Genomic DNA, 22,655 nt, shown 5'->3' on the forward strand with positions numbered 1-22,655 from the left:
TTAAGGGCAACCCAAAACAAAATCAAATCCTCTCTCCTCAGGGCCTCTACAGTAGCACTTTAATTCAGCACATTTACAAATGTGGATGTGATGAGAACTGCAAGCTGTGTGTTCAGTGGTTTTGTTCTTATGTCCCAGCATGGCAACGAGTATTCACCAAGCCTCTCTGCTGGGCTTCTTCTTCGCAAGCCTTCTCTACCTCTCCGTGCCTGGCTCCTTTGCCCACTGCTCTCACAAGGCCCTTCTGCTAACACTTCTGTCTTAACACATCCTGTGAGCTTTCACAGCATGTCCACCTGGGAGTTTCCTGAAAGCTGCTGCTGAATGAAGATGGATCCCAAAATTCACCCTCCTCACACCAGACCCAGAAGTCAGCTGGAAGCCTCTGTACTTTGCTCTTACCAGCCTCAGCCTACACGGGCCAAAGCCTGACGATTTCAATAGCTAATAGAAAGGTACTATTGCTACCCAGCTTTAGTATTATCAGTAAGAGAGCCCTCAGCATGTAAAGATGACCATCTATCCAATGCCTTCTGCACTTCCTTTTTTTTCTTTACTGATAACTGCCTTATTCACGGCCCTCGACTACAGTGTACCTGAAAAGACATGACCTTCAGAAAATGTCAGAGTCAGTAGGGACATTCAGATGTCAACATTCTGTGTTTTTAATGTGCAAAAAGCACTTGGAATCCAGTGGAATGAATTAGGTTGTCTGGATCTTGTAGGGCAGAAGCCTCTGTCAGAATCCACTTCCCATTATCCATGGATTGAGATAGAAGACCAAATATAATAGAAAATGTTGCACAATTCATATTGAGAATGTAAGTACGACATCTTGCTTTCTTATTGTTTAGCTTTCCTATTATCTAACACTGTTTCTGACAACTATGTCTTTGTTTCCTCCAATGAATGACATAATTATGCCCTCACTTTCCCTCTCACATTAGAATATTCCTGTGATGAGTACATACTGTTCATTTTTTCCCCTTTGCTCATAAAAGACACATTGCTAATGTGATTTTTAAGAGCCAAATGATATTTCTGGAGGGCACTATCACGACTTGGTGCACTATTAGCTCTCATCCGCTCTGCCCATGGCTAGGCAGTGTTCCTGGGCTTGGCACTAGACAGTCATCGGAGCCTGCCTGAGAGCTGGCAGTGAGCAGGATTCCCAGATCATTCCCTACCAAGCCAGAGGTCTCTGTCGTGAGTTTGATGTGTCATCATTATACAGTGAAAGGAGGGAAAATATTAAAACTACTATTACTACTTATTTTGTACTATCATCAAAATTTTTTTCTCAATTTTCTATTTTCCTACATGCTTCAAAATGTTTACTGCTCTTTTTATAGTAGCTCATGTATCAAACACACACACACACACACACACATATATATATATATTACATATTTGGGGAGTGTCAGCTAATTATTTATTTTAAAAAGCTTGATAAGATATAAACATAAACAAGTTTAGAGACCCTTGCTAACCACTTCTGAGATGCAACCTTTCAGTCCCTTAGGTTTCAGATCACAACAGATATCTCATTTTATATATTGGCTAGTGCATGCTACTGATTCTCTTACATTCATTGATTCATTCCAAAACATTTAGTAAACATTGATAAGAATTAATAATTGTGCTAATCATGAGAAAAAATAGAAAAGATTGTAGTGATTGCGTTCTTTAAGTTTCCAAATAGGAGAAAGTATAGAACCATAATGTTTAATTTTGCAATTCCCTTTGTTCGGCAGGATTTTCCCTGATTTCAAGTCACCAACTACTCCTTCATCTTTAATATCAACCTGAACGCCATACCCTCTAGAATGCCTTCTCTAACTCCAGGAATTGACTTAAGTATACCCGCTAGGTGCTCGGGCACTTGTCCTTTGATGCAAAACAGCATCTCCCACTGAGAGTCTATCATTCTTGAGATAAGATTATGGCACAAAGTTCTCGAGTCCATATTTGCTAAGAATCAATAATATAGTAGGATATTTGAATACCTGCTACATTAGAGGCCATATGACTATGTTTAAATGGAAGAATAAAAAGAAAGAGTTTTATAGTGTGAGACATTAGTTTTCTTTCTTTCTTTCTTTTTTTATTAAATCATAGCTGTGTACATTAATGTAATCATGGGGCACCATGCACTTTTATATACAATTTAAAATATTTTCATCAAACTGGTTAACATAGCCTTCCTGGCATGTTCTTAGTTATTGTGCTAAGACATTTATATTCTACATTTAGTAAGTTTCACGTGTACCCTTGTAAGATGCACCATAGGTGTGGTCCCTCCAATTACCCTCCCTCAACCCATCCTTCCCCCTCCCCTCCCTTTCCCCTATTCTTCTTAGCAAAGTATCTCAAGGATGGAAGAAAAAGTATCCAATGTAGTCAAAAGTATGCTTTGAAATCTTCTGGAGGACTTAGGAAAATCCAGCTTGCTGGGTTCCATTGCTAGAGTTCCTGATTTGGTAACTCTAAGAAGGGGCTAATAATTTACATTGTTATAAGTTTCAGGGTAAGGTTCCCAGCACAGTACAAGAGTTACAATTTGACTACCATTTGTCTTAGTAACTGGTGAAGGGAATTTAAAACTTTCACCTCTTGCTCCATGCTATATGTTATGTAATGTAGTCATTAGCAACAACTCAGATTTTCTTTAATAGTCCTTAAGACCCTTAATCCCTGACTTGTGGAATTTTCTTCTTTAACTGGGTCTATTAACCATCACACCACCATATTACCTAAGCAGGAGGCATAGCACAAAGTTAAGACACTGAATCAGTAAATCTACTTTATAGCTAGGAAGTGATTTTTTTTTTTTTTTTTTTTTTTTTTTTTGGAGACAGAGCCTCACTCTGTTGCCCCAGGCTATAATGTCATGGCATTAGCCTAGCTCACAGCAACCTCACACTCCTGGGTTAATTGATTGTCCAGTCAGTCTCCCAAGTAGTTGGGACTATAGCCTCCTGCTACCATGATACCACTCCTGGCTAGTTTTTCTGTTTTTAGTAGAGATAGGGTCTCACTCTTGCTCAGGTTGGTCTTAAACTCCTGAGCTCAAGCAATCCTCCTACCTTGGCCTCTGAGAGTTCTAGGATTACAGGTGTGAGCCACTGTGCCTGGTTTAGGAGGTGATTTTTAATATATTCATATTATATTTTTTAAATTTCATTAAGTTTTCTTACATATACTGATTGAACCTACTACATCTCATTGAATTAAAGAAATTCAAACTATGGAGAAATAATTTCATCTAGTATTTTCCAAGATCCAAGTGGAGAGGAAAGGTCATTCAGCTGACAGCTGAGAAAACTAGAGCTCTTTGTCCCTTTAGCAAATTCTAGTTATGGGGTTAGTTCTCATCCCACTGTTACAATGTCTGTAATTTTCTTTGAAATATGTCTGTATGTACAGCATGATTTTATATATGTGTGGTTAAGCCAAAGCATAACACAAGTGCTACTGGCATTTAATCAAAACTGCAGAGTCCAGGATGGTCTGTTAATGTCCTAATCAAAGATGCACAGTCAGGGGCAGTGGGATGGGAGAGGAAGGAAGAGAGGGTTCTCAGGAAAGCCATCCTGAAGGCAGTCCATCCATAAGCTTCTGTCATTCACTCATAACTCAGTCAACAATGGGCCTTTTATTAACTAGCATAGTGAATGTCAGAGATGTGTTTTAATTTGTAAAATTGATGACTTGTTGACTAGTAGAATTAATATTAGAAATGGGCTCTCGAGAGGCGGAGCAAGATGGTGGCCGAGTAACAGCTTCCTTGCATCTGGGCACCGTGAGTCTGGGGAGATAGGACTCCAGGCATCTCTGGCTGGTGGGATCTGCCTATCATCACTCCTATGAGGATACAGGGAGTCAGCGAGAGACTTCTGGACCCCAAGAGGAGGACTAAAACAGTGGAAAAAAGGCAAGTGGTCGCGTGTGTTCAATCCGTCTAAACCCGCCCACAACTGTAAGTTCAGTAGCAGCGAGACTGCAAACCAGAAAGGCCTTACCTGTGAACTGTTTTGGTGTCCTTGGACTTGGCACTGAGTTGAACTGCCTTGGGGAGGGCCTGAGCGGAGTGCGGAGAACTTTGGCCGTTGTCTAGGGCCCCAGTCTGGGCCGCTGAGCCAGACGGAGCTAATAGTGTTTGGCAGTGGGTCACATGGATCCATTGTCAGTGATCTGCCCCGGCAAGCTCCGCCCCCAGGGTCGCGGAGCTAGAAACGGGTGGGAGCTGGTAACCCAGCAACCAAGTAGCCTAAGGGTGGGGTCTGAGCCACCTTGCAGCCCTAACCCTCAGGGGCAGAGTGAGACCGGTTTTGGCACACTGGGTAAGTGGATAGCCACTTCAGCAGTGATTCCAGCGAGAAAGCGGGGAAAGCTTCTGCTCAGCAAGTTTACAAGTTCAAAGTGCCTTTTAAGTGGGCTGAAGAGAGACTTAGGGTGTCTACCTGCTGGGGTTTGAGAAATCAGCAGCCTCCAGTTGTATCAGAACTGTGATTAACATCTCATACCCCAGAAGACCACGTGTTGCCCAGACAATATTCAATAACATATACAAACTACCTTGTTTTTGGTTGTGTATTTTTTTCTTTTTTTTTTGTTTGGTTGGGTTTTTTGTTTATTTTGATGTTGTTGATGTTATTTTGTTTTTTAATTTCAATCTTTTCCATACAGATCCCTTTTTCTTTCTCAATTTTTCTAGTTTAATTATAATTTCCCATTGCTGCCTTTTTTAATAACTAGAACTTCATTTTTGCTAGTGTTTCTACTGCTATCATTTGGTTTTTCACCCAATTTTATCCCCGTTAAGTTTTCTGTTTGCTTGTTTTGGTTTGATCTATAGCATTTTTGTCTTTCCTCTCTACTTGGTGGAGGTGGGGTACTGTGTCTGATCAGGTTAGCAAAGAGCTGCTGACCTCAAGGGAACCACCCAACTGGGCACCTCCAGAAGGTGGGGTTTTTTAAGGTTGTGTCAAAGTACCCTACTGTACACCTATATTGCCCTGTCTCCTTCTTTCTGTGCCTCTCTTCTTTTTGTCAATATTCCTTATACCCACCCCCTCTCCTTTCTCTATCTTTCTTTTTTTTCTTATCACTCGGTCTTCCTTTCTTTCATCCCTTTTTTGCTCTTCAACCTTCTCACCCTTCTGGTCCTGTAACCCTTAGTCCACAGGCACAAGAACTTAAAGACCAAGAGGAAGTGAAAGGAAAATTAGGGCAAGGAAACAGATAAAATCACTCATGAGGAAGAATCAGCAGAAAACTCCAGGCAACATGAAGAACCAGTCCAGAACAACCCCACCAAGGGACCATGAGGTAGCTACTGCAGATGATTCCACCTGTAAAGAAATGTTAGGAATGACAGAAAGGGAATTTAGAATACACATGTTGAAAACAATGAAAGAAATGATGGAAACAATGAAGGAAATTGCTAATAAAGTGGAAAATAACCAAAAGGAAATCCAAAAACAGAATCAAATAAGAGATGAACAATATGAAGAATATAAAAAGGATATAGCAGACCTGAAGGATCTGAAACAGTCAATTAGGGAACTTAAAGATGCAATGGAAAGTATCAGCAACAGGTTAGACCATGCAGAAGAAAGAATTTCAGAGGTAGAAGACAAAGTTCTTCAGATAACTCAGACAGTAAAAGAGGCAGAAAAGAAGAGAGAGAAAGCAGAACGTTCACTGTCAGAATTATGGGACTTTATGAAGCGTTCCAACATACGAGTTATAGGAATTCCAGAAGGGGAAGAAGAATGCCCCAGAGGAATGGAAGCCATACTAGTGAATATTATAAAAGAAAATTTCCCAAACATCACCAAAGATTCTGACACACTGCTTTCAGAGGGCTATCGGACCCCAGGTCGCCTCAACTCTAATCGAGATTCTCCAAGACACATTGTGATGAACCTGTCCAAAGTCAAGACAAAAGAAAAGATTCTGCAAGCTGCCAGGAGTAAGCGCCAGTTGACCTACAGGGGCAAATCCATCAGAGTGACCGCAGACTTCTCTAATGAAACTTTCCAAGCAAGAAGACAATGGTCATCTACCTTTAATCTACTTAAACAGAACAATTTCCAGCCCAGAATTATGTACCCCGCTAAGCTAAGCTTCAAAATTGATGGAGAAATCAAATCATTTACGGATATACAAACATTGAGGAAATTAGCCACAACAAGACCAGCTCTACAGGAAATACTTCAACCTGTTCTGCACACTGACCACCACAATGGATCAGCAGCAAAGTAAGAACTCAGAAATCAAAGGACAGAACCTAACCTCCACACTGATGCAAAAGATAATACTAAGCAATGGACTCTCACCAAATAAGACGAATAGAATACTTCCACACTTATCAATTATCTCAATAAATGTTAATGGCTTGAATTCCCCACTGAAGAGACATAGATTGGCTGACTGGATTAATAAACACAAGCCATCCATTTGCTGTCTGCAAGAAACACACCTGGCTTCAAAAGACAAATTAAAGCTCCGAGTCAAGGGTTGGAAGACAATTTTTCAGGCAAATGGAATTCAGAAGAAAAGAGGAGTTGCAATCTTATTTTCAGATACATGTGGAATTAAAGCAACTAAAGTCAAAAAAGACAAAGATGGTCACTTTATATTGGTCAAGGGAAAAATACAACAAGAAGACATTTCAATTCTAAATATTTATGCACCCAATTTAAATGCTCCCAGATTCTTGAAACAGACCTTACTCAGTCTGAGCAATATGATATCTGATAATACCATCATAACGGGGGACTTTAACACTCCTCTTACAGAGCTGGACAGATCCTCTAAACAGAAATTAAACAAAGATATAAGAGATTTAAATGAGACCCCAGAACAACTGTCCTTGATAGATGCATATAGAACACTCCACCCCAAAGATAAAGAATATACATTCTTCTCATCACCCCATGGAACATTTTCCAAAATTGATCATATCCTGGGACACAAAACAAATATCAACAGAATCAAAAGAATTGAAATTTTACCTTGTATCTTTTCAGACCATAAGGCACTAAAGGTGGAACTCAACTCTAACAAAAATGCTCAACCCCACCCAAAGGCATGGAAATTAAACAATCTTCTGTTGAATAACAGATGGGTGCAGGAGGAAATAAAACAGGAAATCATTAACTTCCTTGAGCATAACAACAATGAAGACACAAGCTACCAAAATCTGTGGGATACTGCAAAAGCAGTTTTGAGAGGAAAATTCATCGCTTTAGATGCCTACATTCGAAAAACAGAAAGAGAGCACATCAACAATCTCACAAGAGATCTTATGGAATTGGAAAAAGAAGAACAATCTAAGCCTAAACTCAGTAGAAGAAAAGAAATATCCAAAATCAAATCAGAGATCAATGAAATTGAAAACAAAAGAATCATTCAGAAAATTAATGAAACAAGGAGTTCGTTTTTTGAAAAAATAAATAAAATAGATAAACCATTGGCCAGACTAACGAGGAATAGAAAAGTAAAATCTCTAGTAACCTCAATCAGAAATGATAAAGGGGAAATAACAACTGATCCCACAGAGATACAAGAGATCATCTCTGAATACTACCAGAAACTCTATGCCCAGAAATTTGACAATGTGAAAGAAATGGATCAATATTTGGAATCACACCCTCTCCCTAGACTTAGCCAGGAAGAAATAGACCTCCTGAACAGACCAATTTCAAGCACTGAGATCAAAGAAACAATAAAAAAGCTTCCAACTAAAAAATGCCCTGGTCCAGATGGCTTCACTCCAGAATTCTATCAAACCTTCAAGGAAGAGCTTATTCCTGTCCTGCAGAAATTATTCCAAAAAACTGAGGAAGAAAGAATCTTCCCCAACACATTCTATGAAGCAAACATCACCCTGATACCAAAACCAGGAAAAGACCCAAACAAAAAGGAGAATTTCAGACCAATCTCACTCATGAATATAGATGCAAAAATTCTCAACAAAATCCTAGCCAATAGATTACAGCTTACCATCAAAAAAGTCATTCATCATGATCAAGTAGGCTTCATCCCAGGGATGCAAGGCTGGTTTAACATACGCAAGTCCATAAACGTTATCCACCATATTAACAGAGGCAAAAATAAAGATCACATGATCCTCTCAATAGATGCAGAAAAAGCATTTGATAAAATCCAGCATCCTTTTCTAATTAGAACACTGAAGAGTATAGGCATAGGTGGCACATTTCTAAAACTGATTGAAGCTATCTATGACAAACCCACAGCCAATATTTTACTGAATGGAGTAAAACTCAAAGCTTTTCCTCTTAGAACTGGAACCAGACAAGGTTGTCCTCTGTCACCTTTACTATTCAACATAGTGCTGGAAGTTCTAGCCAATACAATTAGGCAAGACAAGGAAATAAAGGGAATCCAAATGGGAGCAGAGGAGGTCAAACTCTCCCTCTTTGCTGATGACATGATCTTATACTTAGAGAACCCCAAAGACTCAACCACAAGACTCCTAGAAGTCATCAAAAAATACAGTAATGTTTCAGGATATAAAATCAATGTCCACAAGTCAGTGGCCTTTGTATACACCAATAACAGTGAAGATGAGAAGCTAATTAAGGACACAACTCCCTTCACCATAGTTTCAAAGAAAATGAAATACCTAGGAATATACCTAACGAAGGAGGTGAAGGACCTCTATAAAGAAAATTATGAAATCCTCAGAAAGGAAATAGCAGAGGATATTAACAAATGGAAAAACATACCATGCTCATGGATGGGAAGAATCAACATTGTTAAAATGTCTATACTTCCCAAAGCAATCTACCTATTCAATGCCATTCCTATCAAAGTATCTACATCGTACTTTCAAGATTTGGAAAAAAATGATTCTGCGTTTTGTATGGAACCGGAAAAAACCCCGTATAGCTAAGGCAGTTCTTAGTAATAAAAATAAAGCTGGGGGCATCAGCATACCAGATTTTAGTCTGTACTACAAAGCCATAGTGCTCAAGACAGCATGGTACTGGCACAAAAACAGAGACATAGACACTTGGAATCGAATTGAAAACCAAGAAATGAAACTAACATCTTACAACCACCTAATCTTCGATAAACCAAACAAGAACTTACCTTGGGGGAAAGACTCCCTATTCAATAAATGGTGTTGTGAGAACTGGATGTCTACATGTAAAAGACTGAAACTGGACCCACACCTTTCCCCACTCACAAAAGTTGATTCAAGATGGATAAAGGACTTAAATTTAAGGCATGAAACAATAAAAATCCTCAAAGAAAGCATAGGAAAAACACTGGAAGATATTGGCCTGGGGAAAGACTTCATGAAGAAGACTGCCATGGCAATTGCAACAACAACAAAAATAAACAAATGGGACTTCATTAAACTGAAAAGCTTCTGTACAGCTAAGGAGACAATAACCAAAGCAAAGAGACAACCTACACAATGGGAAAGGATATTTGCATATTTTCAATCAGACAAAAGCTTGATAACTAGGATCTATAGAGAACTCAAATTAATCCACATGAAAAAAGCCAACAATCCCATAGATCAATGGGCAAGAGACATGAATAGAACTTTCTCTAAAGATGACAGACGAATGGCTAACAAACACATGAAAAAATGTTCATCATCTCTATATATTAGAGAAATGCAAATCAAAACAACCCTGAGATATCATCTAACCCCAGTGAGAATGGCCCACATCACAAAATCTCAAAACTGCAGATGCTGGCGTGGATGTGGAGAGAAGGGAACACTTTTACACTGCTGGTGGGACTCCAAACTAGTACAACCTTTCTGGAAGGAAGTATGGAGAAACCTCAAAGCACTCAAGCTAGACCTCCCATTTGATCCTGCAATCCCATTACTCGGCATCTACCCAGAAGGGAAAAAATCCTTTTATCATAAGTACACTTGTACTAGACTGTTTATTGCAGCTCAATTTACAATTGCCAAAAATGTGGAAACAGCCTAAATGCCCACCAACCCAGGAATGGATTAACAAGCTGTGGTATATGTATACCATGGAATACTATTCAGCCATTAAAAAAAATGGAGACTTTACATCCTTCGTATTAACTTGGATGGAAATGGAAGACATTATTCTTAGTAAAGCATCACAAGAATGGAGAAGCATGAATCCTATGTACTCAATCTTGATATGAGGACAATTAATGAGAATTATGGTTATGGGGGGGGAAGCAGAAAGAGGGATGGAGGGAGGGGGGTCGGGCCTTAGTGTGTGTCACACTTTATGGGGGCAAGACATGATTGCAAAAGGGACCTAACAATTGCAATCAGTGTAACTGGCTTATTGTACCCTCAATGAATCCCCAACAATAAATAAAAAAAAAAAAAAGAAAGAAAAAGAAAAAGCTAATAATTGGAGAAGAAATTGATGGTGGTTGCCCAATTCCTTGTTTCCCTGAAAATAAGACGGTGTCTTATTTTAAGGTGTGCTCCCAAAGATGTGCTAGGTCTTATTTTCAGGGGACATCTCATCTTTCCTGTAAGTATGTCTTATTTTTGGAGGATGTCTTATTTTTGGGGAAACAGAGTAATAAAGTTTCATTCTTTGATGAGGAAAAAAAAAAAAAGAAATGGGCTCTCATCGGTAACATTAAAGTTCTTCAAGATATGTGGATTAGCTAAAAATATTCCATAAATGTTCTCTGCTCTTACATCAAAAGAGAAAAAACCCAAAAGGGCTTGTACGTATTACTCTTAGAGATGGTGTCCTAGATAAGTCACTAAAGGATCTTGTGTCTGTCCATGAGCTCTGAAGGATTCCATCAGCTTGGTGCCTGCTCAGAAATGCAGCATTTGTCTCACTGGGAACTTTCATGCAAGATGATGATAAGAGCAGTTAATAGTAAAGAAAACTGGGGCTCCCTAAACATTCAGAAGAAATTGTACTAGCTCTGTGTAGGTATGGGATGTGTGTATATGCATTTGTATATGTGTGTCTGTGTGTTTAATCTTAAGAGTCCCTTTCAACCTACATGAGAGAGGGAACAGAATCAGGGTCTGGCATTTCTGTTCAGTTTTCTAGGCTACTATCAAAACTCCTGAGGGAAAATATAACATAGCTGAATAAGGAATCCTTAAATGCTTTTCAGATGGGAAGTGACCACAGATGTAGGTCCTACGACATAGTAACCTGAGAGACAAGGGTTGTACTAGAGCACAGGACAGAGATGCTCAGGGATCACTTGGGTGATGGTTGCTGTTTGAGATGCCCATTTTCAGTGACAGTAGATTAGGTCACTTAGTTCAAATATTCAGCTGAGAATAATTGGGACAGCTGGACATTTGATTTGTAAACTCTACTTGAAGGTATCAGAAAGCCAGTGAGATAGTAAATATTACCAGGCTATGATCTGACATAGACTTAGAAATGTGAGTCTGGGATTTGCCACTGATGCTCCGTCACAGGTGTTCAGTTCATACCATTGGAGAAGATGAGAGGCTGATAGGCAGAACAGCACTTTTGACCACCTTGTAGAGACAAGAGGAATGAGACTTGACCCTAGAACTGCCGAGCAGGCTTTTGGTGAATCTGCCTCTCTTTGCATTTGGACTTCAAATGTCTACATCTGGGGAATATGGATGAATCCGAAGTTGGCATGCACAAGGTCTATAGTTCAGTTTTAAATAATCTGAATTGCTGCAATTAAATTTCAGCAATTCTAGATTGTTAATGTCCTCGGATTTCTGAATTCTTCTCTACACTAAAATAATAGTGACCTAGGCCTCAAATGATTTTTATAAAGGATATTACAGCATAATATCTGGCCACAATAAAAAGGAAGTAGACTCACATATGAACAAGACTACATGACTGAAAACCAGCAGAAACATTAAATATTGGAGTCATAGGTTGATTGTGTACCAATACTGGAGTTTTAAGTAAGGCTTAAAAATAACTATGCTTACTATTTATAAAAAAAAAAGGGAAGACTGAGATTTATATCGGAAACTATGAACTCAAATACAAATGGATATTTTAAAACTGAAAAATATAATATTTGAAGTTAAGAACTCAAAGAACGGGTTTAATCACAGATTAAAAAAAAAAAAGTAACCCAGAACAGAAGATAAGTCAGAAAAACTACACCCAGCGAGGCCTAGAGAGACAAAGGCTAATAAATACCACATACAGGAGTATGAGGATGGAACATAAAGGACATGCTGAGAAGGTTTGACATATACGTCACTGCAGTCCCAGATAGAGAGAAAGAAAAGATAAGCACTGAATTTAAATAATATAAGCACTTGAATTTGCAGTGACCGAGAACTGTCCAAACTGATGAAACATATCAATGCACAAATTCAAGAAGGCCTAAAACTCAAGCATGATAAGTAGAAACAATATTACATATGAGCACATTTTATGATAGTAAAAGTGCAGAAAATCAAAAGCAAAAGGAAAAGCAGATAAAGATTTAAACAAGTACCTTCACAGAGCAACTTTTAGAACAGATGACTTCTAAACAGAGTTGATATCAGCTAAAATGAAATGATAGCTTCAAAGTATTTAAACGATACTATTGCTACCCAAATACTAGAGTCAGAAAAAAATATCCTTCAAGAATGATGGACTAAACAAATGTCAATTGTGTGAAATAACAATAATGATTACTTAGTTAACAGATACAGATATAGATGTACCTCATTAGTATGACATGTAACACATACGTGGGTTAAACAGACAAGGGGCTTTGTATCATCAGGGAATTTAGAGAAACACTAATTTATATTACAGTTAAATAGGTCTAAGATACATGCTTTAATCTTAATGGTAATTCCTAACAGTAAAAGAATATATAACTTCTGAGGCTATAAGGGGCAACATGGATCTCCCCTGAGCAAGGGGGAATTTTGCCAGCAGACTGTAAAGTGCCCCTTCCAGCCTTCCCTGAAGATTTTGGACTTGTACCTCCTCAATCACATTAGCTGATTCCTTAAAATTCTCTCTCTCATTCTCTCTCTCCACACACACACAGAGACACACACACCCTCTTGCTTATGCTTCTTGGGAGAACCCTGACTAACACAGCTCTCTAAGGCTGAGCTTTTGTTCTCAACAACTTGGCTTGACCTCCAAACTCTTACCTCACAAGAATGCAGAGATCCATCAGAGTTGTGTCCTTGTACTTTTTCATATATCCTTGGGGTGGGGTGGGATAGGTAGAATAAAGGCTCCTCTCCCAAAGATTTTTTAATCCTTGGAACCTGTGTCTATGTAACCTTACATAGCAAAAGACTTTACAGATTAAAGTTAAATTAAGAATCCTCAGATGGTGAGAGTATCCTGGATTGTCCAGGTGGGCCCAATATTATCACTAGGGCCTTTCTGAGTGGGACGCAGGAGGCTCAGAATTAAAACCAGAGAATATGTGACAACAGAAGCAGAGATCAGACTGCATTACTGCATTGTGGGAAGGGGCCATGAGCCAAGGAATGCAGGCAGCCTCTGGAGGTCAAAAGGTTCTCGAAAGAACTAGCCCACCAACACTTTGATTTCAGTTCTGTGAGACCCACTTTCAGACATCTGAACTTCAGAACTAAGAAAAATATATTTGTGCTGTTTTAAGCCACCAAATGTGTAGTAATTTTGCACAGCAGCAAAAAAGATATTTGAATGTTTTCAATATAATTCCTTTTTGTTTTTTTCACTCATGACCTTCCCTGTGTTGTTTGGTTCTCCTTGAAACACTTTCTGGGACATGTCTGTTAATTATACCCGGTGTTAATGGCCCAGCTTGGATGTTTTCTTCTCCCCCAAACCTTACTCTTACAGTATTCGGAAGTGATTCTCACTTCTCCAAAACTCTTAAGTGCTTGATGGCATCGGTTGCCTGCTCATCATGTTTTATTTCATTGGGTTCTTTGAGGCTGAGGTTCTATACCTGTTTTGCCCTCTTCAGCTCTCATTTTACAGATCTTCTACAAATTAGGCATTTAGATTCACAGATTGAATGAACTGAAGAATGTCACCATAAAATAGACATATGTCCAGTAATAATGTATAAAATAGTTGATATTGCTTTGTAAAAATGTGAAAAAAATTTGTAACATACATTTGCAACTTCATGTGATCCATTTAATATCTGTTCCATGTAACGATTTAGATCGCTAAATCTTTTGTGATCTGAATTCGTGAAAGGTAAATGCCACCAGTGAGGAAACCTATTTTAAAAGAAAAAAAAAAAGGTGTATCATCATTAGTTTGAAAATTGGCTTCTGCATCTTAGGATTGCTCATGAAATAACAGCTACCAGATGGAAGTTGCTGATGGGAACAGGTGAACACATTTGAAAACCTTAATCAGATAGTCTATGTGATTAGTCCCGAGTGTTTCATTAACATGGCTGTGGTCACTCGTGCTATTTTAACTGTCATTAATATTTATATTAATTTAACACAGTAAATTAATTTACATGTCTCTTCTTACTGTCTTCATGGCAGACCACACATTTTGTCCTTTAAATACATGTGGGGGTGCTCACTTCAGCAGTAGATACGTTAAAATTGGAATGATACAGAGAAGATCAGCACGGCCTCTGTGCAAAAATAACACACAAATTTGTGAGGTGTTCCTTAGAAATAAATAAATAAATAAATAAAATAAACACATGTGGGAGGTTAATACCTTTTGAAGTGAATGTTCTCGTAATTTTTCAAAAAGTTCGGATTGTATCATTTCTTCTGGATTCATTAGAGACATTTTTACATTAACTAAATTAAGTATTTTACCAAGTGACATATGTTTCCATCTGGGATAGAAAAGTCAGTCCTAAAAGTGAGACTTGGAGAATTTCCTCCGCTTTATCTGATGGTTCATCTTAATGAACTGAACTTGACTAAGACCAAGTATTGGGTGTGATGACCAGCTAATGGGTAGCATTTGGCAATGCATTTTGCTATTTAAATATATCTTTTTGGGAACTACCTAGCAGTTTCTTCTGCCTGCTGCCTTGTCCACATATCTGCTTCTCTATAGAGAGCAAGGTTGGCTATCCTTCCTCCAGGAGACATGAACAGGGGGATAGTAAATGGCTGTCAGCAAAGGCACAGAAGAATGTGACAACTTCATGCTACCCCACACACTGGTTTCTGTTGAAAATCACAGGGAACTCTGAAATACTTTAAGTGTATAGTGAACTAACTAACATTTTTACTTAAAAAAAAAAAATCGTAGCTCTAAAACTTAAGGTACTAAAAGTTTTCATCCAGATTTAGTTATCGTGAAAACAAATATCCATACAAAGTATTCAGAAATTTCACATAGAATGTATGTTGTGTGTGTGTGTGTAATTGTGTATAGTATACAGTAACATTCTGGGACAATGAATTTGATAAAGGATGCATTAGGCTGGTTTTAAATATTAATTCATATACCTGTGTATGAATTTTCCTTATTGGTAGAACATTCTATTCCTTTTTAAATGTTTTTATAAATATATGTTCTAAAAAATCTTGTGTTTAAGTAAGTACATGAAAGTTGAGGAATTCTGCTACAGTAACATCATTTAATTGAAATTTTTTGAGTTATATGCCAAATAGAGCACAGCACTCAGTTATAGAAAATTATTTTTTATGATCTTTTATCTGACAATGCCATCATGTCCTCCCTCAATTTCTGTTCAAAACAAAGATTATAAAACACTGTACTTGCAAATACATTTGATATTCTGCCTGGGAGGGTAATTTATTTTCTCTACCGACACTGATATTTTGGTTTGTCCCTTTATCTAAGAGAAGAACCATGGTGGAAGCAGAAGGAGGACTGGAAATCCAGTCTTCCTCCAGAAGATGAATTTCCTTTTAAGAAATATTTTCATGTCTGTGTACTCTTGGGTGGGACCTGTAAGTACAAATAGCTGAATTAGAAGACCACTGGTATGTGCTATGGCCAGTTAGAATTTTATTCTTCATGTCTCTCGGGTTCTGATGATAGTTTCTGATTGAATTTACATAATTCTCATTGGGCCTCTCTCAGTAAATTTAGGAATCAGAGGAAATCTCGCCCTCATTCTTCATTCATGCGCATCACTGTAAGCCTTGGCCGCTTTGGGAGTACGAGGGTACAAATAGTGTTCAGGGCACACGGGACTAAATGTTCCTCGCCTCCACAGATGGCTTACATAGTTTGAAAATCAATTCGATATCATTGCTAGGCAGCAGTGGTGAGCAAAGCAGGATCCTCACAAAAGCTGAAAATTGAGAAGAGGTCCATGGAAAGAGATTATTAGCACTTTCAAAGTTTTACAAGTTATACAGATATGTGTTGGAGATTTATGGTGTAGAACAGAGACATTTTTGAAACAAAAAAGGACAGCCATTAAACAAAAATTAATTTCTACTTTTGAATGATTAATTAGCAGGGTACAATGGCAACCACTTATGTTGAATTTGCAGCCAAACTTGGAAATTTTTTTTGCCTGTGCTTCTTTTTTCTCAGTTACCCTGTCAGATATATATATATATATATATATATTTTATTTATAATTCTTAAACCTAATGTTACTTCTAAATGCTTCCAGAATGACTGTATCACTCTCTTAGTCTCCTGAACATGCTGTCACTCTAATCACTCGAATCTCTTGACTGGCTGATAGTTATAGCTTTTGTATGTCAAAATCTACATGAAATCTGCCTGTACAGCTTTCTTTTATTTTTTTTTTTTTTTGCAGTTGTTAGCCGGGGCTGGGTTTGAACCCGCCACCTCCGGCATATGGGGCTGGCACCCTACTCTTTTGAGCCACAGGTGCCCCCTGTACAGCTTTCTATCATGAATATGAACTACTCAATGTTCAATATTGCACAATATCACCTCATCTATTGATAGCACTTTTATATTTATACTTTGGAAGCTGACTAAACCCTGAATGCCAAAGATAGACTTACATATACAAAGTATGCCAGGTAAATATGAACATTTATGTTGTAAAAGGCCATTTACTTAACAAAAAAATCCCACTGTAGATAAAATAATATTAGATTTATCTAAGTGCCAATATTTTGCGTTCTGGAGAGCTCACCTTTTTACAGTTAAGTCTTTGTTTTTTTTTTGTTTTTTTTTTTTTTGTAGAGACAGAGTCTCACTTTATGGCCCTCGGTAGAGTGCCGTGGCCTCACACAGCTCACAGCAACCTCCAACTTCCGGGCTTAAGCGATTCTCTTGCCTCAGCCTCCCGAGTAGCTGGGACTACAGGCACCCGCCACAATGCCCGGCTATTTTTTGGTTGCAGTTTGATCAGGGCCGGATTATATATGTACATTGATGTCTGTTATCTAAACTTGACTGGTTCTAAGTGATGAATTTTAGAAGGTTTGTTTGAGTGGTAGTTATTTTTATGATACTTGTTGTTTGCTTATGTCTAATAGTTTTTCCATTATAGCATGAGTACAACAATTTTCAAGATGGATTTAAAGTGAACATAATAAGAAATCAAATTTAGATAATTCAAGGTTAATAATAATTTAAAAGTCAATTAACTAATGACAGCAAAAGTGAGTTTTTAAATATACTAGTTGATATTAATACATTTAACATTTTTTTCTAGTCCAGAAATTAAATAGATGAGGCTGTTTATTATAGTTATTTGTTGAAAGAGTAGCGATATCCAATTTTGTTTTGCATTTTCAATTTCAATTGTTTTTATAAGAAAAAAAAGCCAAGAGAATTAAATTTAAAAATAGGCAAATAAAACAATTTCCCCAATAATTGATGAAAATGAAATAGCTTTTGAATTTTTCTGTCTACAAAATCAATGGCTGGAAGTAAAAAGAAAATTGCAAACCTTGTTCTGCTTTATGAAACAAAAGATTCTTTGCTCTGAGAGCCGTATAGACTCTCTGCGGGGAGAGATTCAGTGGCATTGGGGTTGGAATACTGTGCTGCTCACAAATAGAAAAATCCCATAACTGTAATTTTTCCTTTTGCTCAAGGACGAGTACTGAAGGCAAAACAATGTAAAAGGACAGTGCCTTACTCTGGGAGATTCAGGGATGGAAACTGCTTCTGAAGTTGGCTATGTAGTCTTGAAAACTGGTCAAATGATTTTTCGGTCAGGCTTGTCTCATTGTTACTATGCGTCGCTTGGATCAGATACAGCTGCAGAAAGTAAGGAGAAACAAATCAAAAGCCAGCAACATCACTTTGTAAAACATTCTACCATCTGATTTCACGTAAACTCCACAAAGCAAGAGACTTTCCACAAAAAAAATGATCAGTGAAGCTAAGAGATGCAATTTGTAGAGGCAAAATTACCTGTAAACACAATTTATAAAGATATCATAATCTCCTGGGCTTGGAACAGGCTGCCTAATTCCTGCTGTTCTTTTCTTATGGACACTTTAATTAGCTCTTGATTCATCTTCTACCACAGGGCAGGAGCTGCTCTCTTTGATGGTTCTCTACTAATAGCTCTCCTTCTTATGATTTTTCCTTAGAACATTCTCTTAATGGCACTTCTGCTTAAAGTGTAACCGATTTTTCATTTGCATAGTGAAAAAAAATCATACCATAGCATAGTGAAGGGAAGTCTGAGATGAAGTCAAGCGATACTTAAGTCAAGGTGACAGACTATGGACTTACATTACTGGGTTTCTTGTTGAACCCTAAAATTGTTGCTCTTTGAATTGACCTGGTTGTACTTAGCGAACAGCATCCGTGTGGAGAAGTCCGGGAAGTAGGTTTGGCAGGGCTTGTGGCTGACATCTGTGCAAGTGTGTGGATCAAGTTATTCAACTTAACAGGGAAACACTCCAGACTTTCCTTTATTTTCCTAGAGAAATGACAAAGAAAAGATAGTAAGTAACATTCCCTTGCATCAAATCATTTCATTGATGATCTGTTTCCTTGTGTATGTTAGTTGTGGGGGGAAAAGCCAAAAACTGTGTATATTTATTTGGAGTCCAACTATGAAATGTTATCTATATAAACTTGAAGTTCACATCTGGAGTTGTTAACAAATATACAAGAAAGTCTTGCAATGAAATATAAAACTGTACTTGTAATATTGTTATTTTCAGTTCTTTTAAAGGTTTGTTTTATTTTGTTGTCTATTTTTAAAGATCATGTTTTTCCCTTAAATTCTAGTTTATAAGTATTTAAAATATTTATGTAATTCCAGAATTTAAATATACAAAGTAATGTACATTTATACAAGCCTAGCAGCTCTTCCCTGCTTTCTGCCCTATTTCTTCCCTTCTAGATAGTATTCAACAGTTGTAAAAATGATGGCTCAACTTCTATTGTTTAATATTTTATTTTAATTCAATTTTTGTATATAGTTAGGCTTCTCCCCCAATTATTTTAGGAAAAAGTATCATATGATAATACTACACTCTGGTGTTATTTTGTTTGTTTGGGTTTTTTTATTGCATCTCTGTTTTTCAGTTTTTTATTTTTTATTTTTAAGAAGGTTTGCATTCTAATGGTATAACACTATTTTTACATACTTTCTTTTCTCTCTTCTTTTTTTGAGTTGTTTTCTATATTTTCTATTCATTCCCTACTATGAGCAGTATTGAAATTAACTACCCCGCTTCCCTGAAAATAAGACAGTGTCTTATATTAAGGTGTGCTCCCAAAGATGCACTAGGTCTTATTTTCAGGGGACGTCTTATCTTTCCTGTGAGTAGGTCTTATTTTTGGAGGATGTCTTATTTTCGGGGAAACAGGGTAGATATTTACTGTATACTTCTGTTCTCTCTTTCTAATATTATATCATCCTTTTAATCCCAGTTTTATAACGCCAAAGTGTGCTGTACTTTTCTTTTCATGTCTTTTCTTTTCTTTTTTGAGACAATCTCACTCTATGCCCTGGGTAGAGTGCTGTGGCGTCATAGCTCACAGCAACCTCAAAATCTTTGGCACAAGTGATTCTCTTGCCTCAGCCTCACACGTAGCTGGGACTATGGCTGCCCTACACAATGCCTGGCTATTTTTAGAGACAGGGTCTTGCTCAGGCTGGTCTCCAACACCCAAGCTCATATGATCCAGAGTGCAAGGATTACAGGCATGAGCCACTGCGCCCAGCTTGTTTAGTCATTTTTCATTTGTGCTTCCTAGCCCCACTTCCATTTTTTGTGGAACTATTTTACGTACATGGTATAGTGTATACACTGTGCACACTATGCAATTTCTCTTACAACCTTCATGTAATCATAAACTCTCCACCAGTCCTCATGTCCACATTCCTCGAGTCGCTTTGAGCATCTGAACCTCATTCTCTAGTAAATTCAGCATTTTTGTATGTTAACAACAGCTTGTGGTCTTTTTTATTCGAAAGTCAGTTTGGCTGGATACAACATTCTTTTTTGAGTGCTGTGAAGATATTATTTCTTTTTCCCTATAATCATTACTATCCAAAGCTCTGGTGATAAAATAAACAACATCTTTCTCATATAAGCAAGATGGTCTACTTGCCTACATGTTTAAATAAGATTTAATTTTCTTCAAAGTGCAATGATTTTTCTAAACTATGTTTCAGTATTGGTTATTCTGGGTAATTTTTCTGAATATGGGGTGTGCCCTCTTAATATGTAATTTTGAGTCTTTTCATTTTCCAGAAAATAATTCTTAGATGATGGTTGTTAATATTTGTTAAGATACTAAATGTACAATTTACCTTCAATACAGTTTTAATAAATTATTTTGGTTTTCTTTTTTCAGGAGCTTTTATTGTACGGGTGCTATATCTTCATTGTCTGTCATCATTTCTTTTTTATTTTGAATGTCCTCTCTTTTTTCATGCTTTTCTCTTGAGGCATTATGTTTGGCATTGTCTTTATTCACTCCTATATTCCTTCATTGCTCATAACTTTTAAAACTTTTATTTCTAATTCTTTTTCGGATTCAATCACTTCAATTCCGAGATTTCCTAATTGTGGTATATGTTATTTCTTCATAGCTTTCTCATTTTCTGATGTTTTTTAGTTCAATTTGAAATAAAAACATACAGTTTATCCCTTTGTAGGGCTTGTCTTTCTGGCACACTCACACTTTCATTGTAGGGCTACTATCTTGTTTCTCTTTCGCTTGTTACAGTTTTATATGGCATTCAACCATGGTCTACCTTACTTGCTCATTTAAACACGAAATTAGTATTCCTGAACTTTCAGAACTGAGTAGAAGAATTTCTAAGGCCTGGGACTTCCATTTCTGTTGCTGTCACATAGTGATAAAAAAAATATATGGTTACATACTTTCTGCCTTCTTTGATCTATTCCTTCCTGAATTTTTGGACTTTGATTTTTCCCTTTGTTCCTATTATCTCTTGTCCTCTTAGTTTGGATAATAGGCTCAACAGTTTTTCATCACTGTGAGACATTTCCCTGAGAAGGGAGCTCCAGTTACCTTTAAGAGTTCATAGATTTCTCTGATCATTTCAGATTTACCATAGAACCCTCGCCTTTCCCTGTGAATTTGAATGTACAACAACCCCTCCTAGTTTCGCTGTTATTTTCAAATTGTCTTGCTTAGCTTCCTGTAAGTACATAATAACTTTTGGAGCATTGTTCTCAGTATGCTCAGTACTGTACAGTACAGAAACTTGTGGTCTCCCTTAGCTTCCTTCCATCCAGATGCTGACAACACACAGGTCTTGCAACTATTAATGGTTTGCCCCCACCTGCTCAAATTTCAGGGTTCTTGGGTATACCTTGTTATCTAGTTTTGTTGTATATGTTTTGGATTTTGCTACCCTAGTTGATCTTTTTGTTTTATAGAAGAGATTTAGGAACATGAAAAACTTTTGACTTTTTATAATACATATTCAAGAAACAGAAAACTATAGTAAAATTTGAAAGATTCCCTTTTTATTTCCTCCATGGGAGGAGACTGTTTCTCCCCAGAAATTAGCACTGCAAACAATTTGGTATTATTCTTTTTGAGCTTTCTCTAAACCTTCTCTGTACAGACATGGACATACACGGATACACACATGCATACACACTGTATTTACTCCTACTGTATACCAGGTGCTATTCTAGTAATGGGATATGGCAACAAGCAAAAGAGACAGAAATTTTTGCCCTTATAGGGTTTACATAATGTGAAATTCAGATGATAAGAACATAATTAGTGAAAGTACAGGATTTGAGACATTAATATATGCTATAAAGCAAAATAAAATGGGAAGTGGGGAGAGGAAATACAGGGCTAAGTAATAGTGCTGCAATTTTAAACAGGATGTTCAGGGATAATCTCACCCAAAAGATAAATTGAATGATTTGACAAAGATCTTAATTTGCTAAGAAAATAGGCCTAGGGAATTTCTGATGAAACACTTTTGAGGCAGAAGCAACAGCTCGTCCAGAAGCTCAGAGGTAAATGAATGAGTAGAGTGTTTAATGAACAGTAAAGAACAGCCGTGAGGCTGACACGAAGTGAGGGGACAAGGAAGGCAACCAGAGAGATGAAAGAGGCACAATTTTGTAAGGACTTTGATGTCATATAAAATGAGACCTAGAGAAAAATCGCAATTTTATGTAATGTTGTAATTTGATTTTTTAACTCAGTAATATATATTTTGTAAGAAAAATTTTATAGTGACTGGTGCATGGTAAGTGGCCTCAAAATATTTGTCGAATAAATGAATAATCTTTCTAATTCATATCAGAGCAT

General features: G+C 37.4%; 1 protein-coding gene and 1 non-coding gene across 4 annotated transcripts in view; one reads left to right on the plus strand and one right to left on the minus strand.

Moving 5' to 3' along the window:
* The window catches only part of PIK3C2G (phosphatidylinositol-4-phosphate 3-kinase catalytic subunit type 2 gamma), a 453,317-nt gene that overhangs the window by 74,573 nt on the left and 356,089 nt on the right, over positions 1-22,655 (minus strand). For all 3 annotated transcript variants that reach the window (XM_053556309.1, XM_053556307.1, XM_053556308.1), the window contains 3 exons: positions 18,621-18,810; positions 18,016-18,137; positions 14,098-14,206 (listed from right to left, as the gene is read on the minus strand). In XM_053556309.1, coding sequence (XP_053412284.1) covers positions 14,098-14,206; positions 18,016-18,137; positions 18,621-18,810 — 421 coding nt within the window. The remainder of the gene's footprint in view (positions 1-14,097; positions 14,207-18,015; positions 18,138-18,620; positions 18,811-22,655) is intronic.
* Positions 14,523-14,625, plus strand: LOC128562919 (U6 spliceosomal RNA). Its single transcript, XR_008373614.1, has one exon. It is a non-coding gene; the product is annotated as a U6 spliceosomal RNA (small nuclear RNA).

Source organism: Nycticebus coucang, chromosome 12 (genome assembly GCF_027406575.1).
Source record: "Nycticebus coucang isolate mNycCou1 chromosome 12, mNycCou1.pri, whole genome shotgun sequence".
Taxonomy (NCBI): Eukaryota; Metazoa; Chordata; class Mammalia; order Primates; family Lorisidae; genus Nycticebus; species Nycticebus coucang.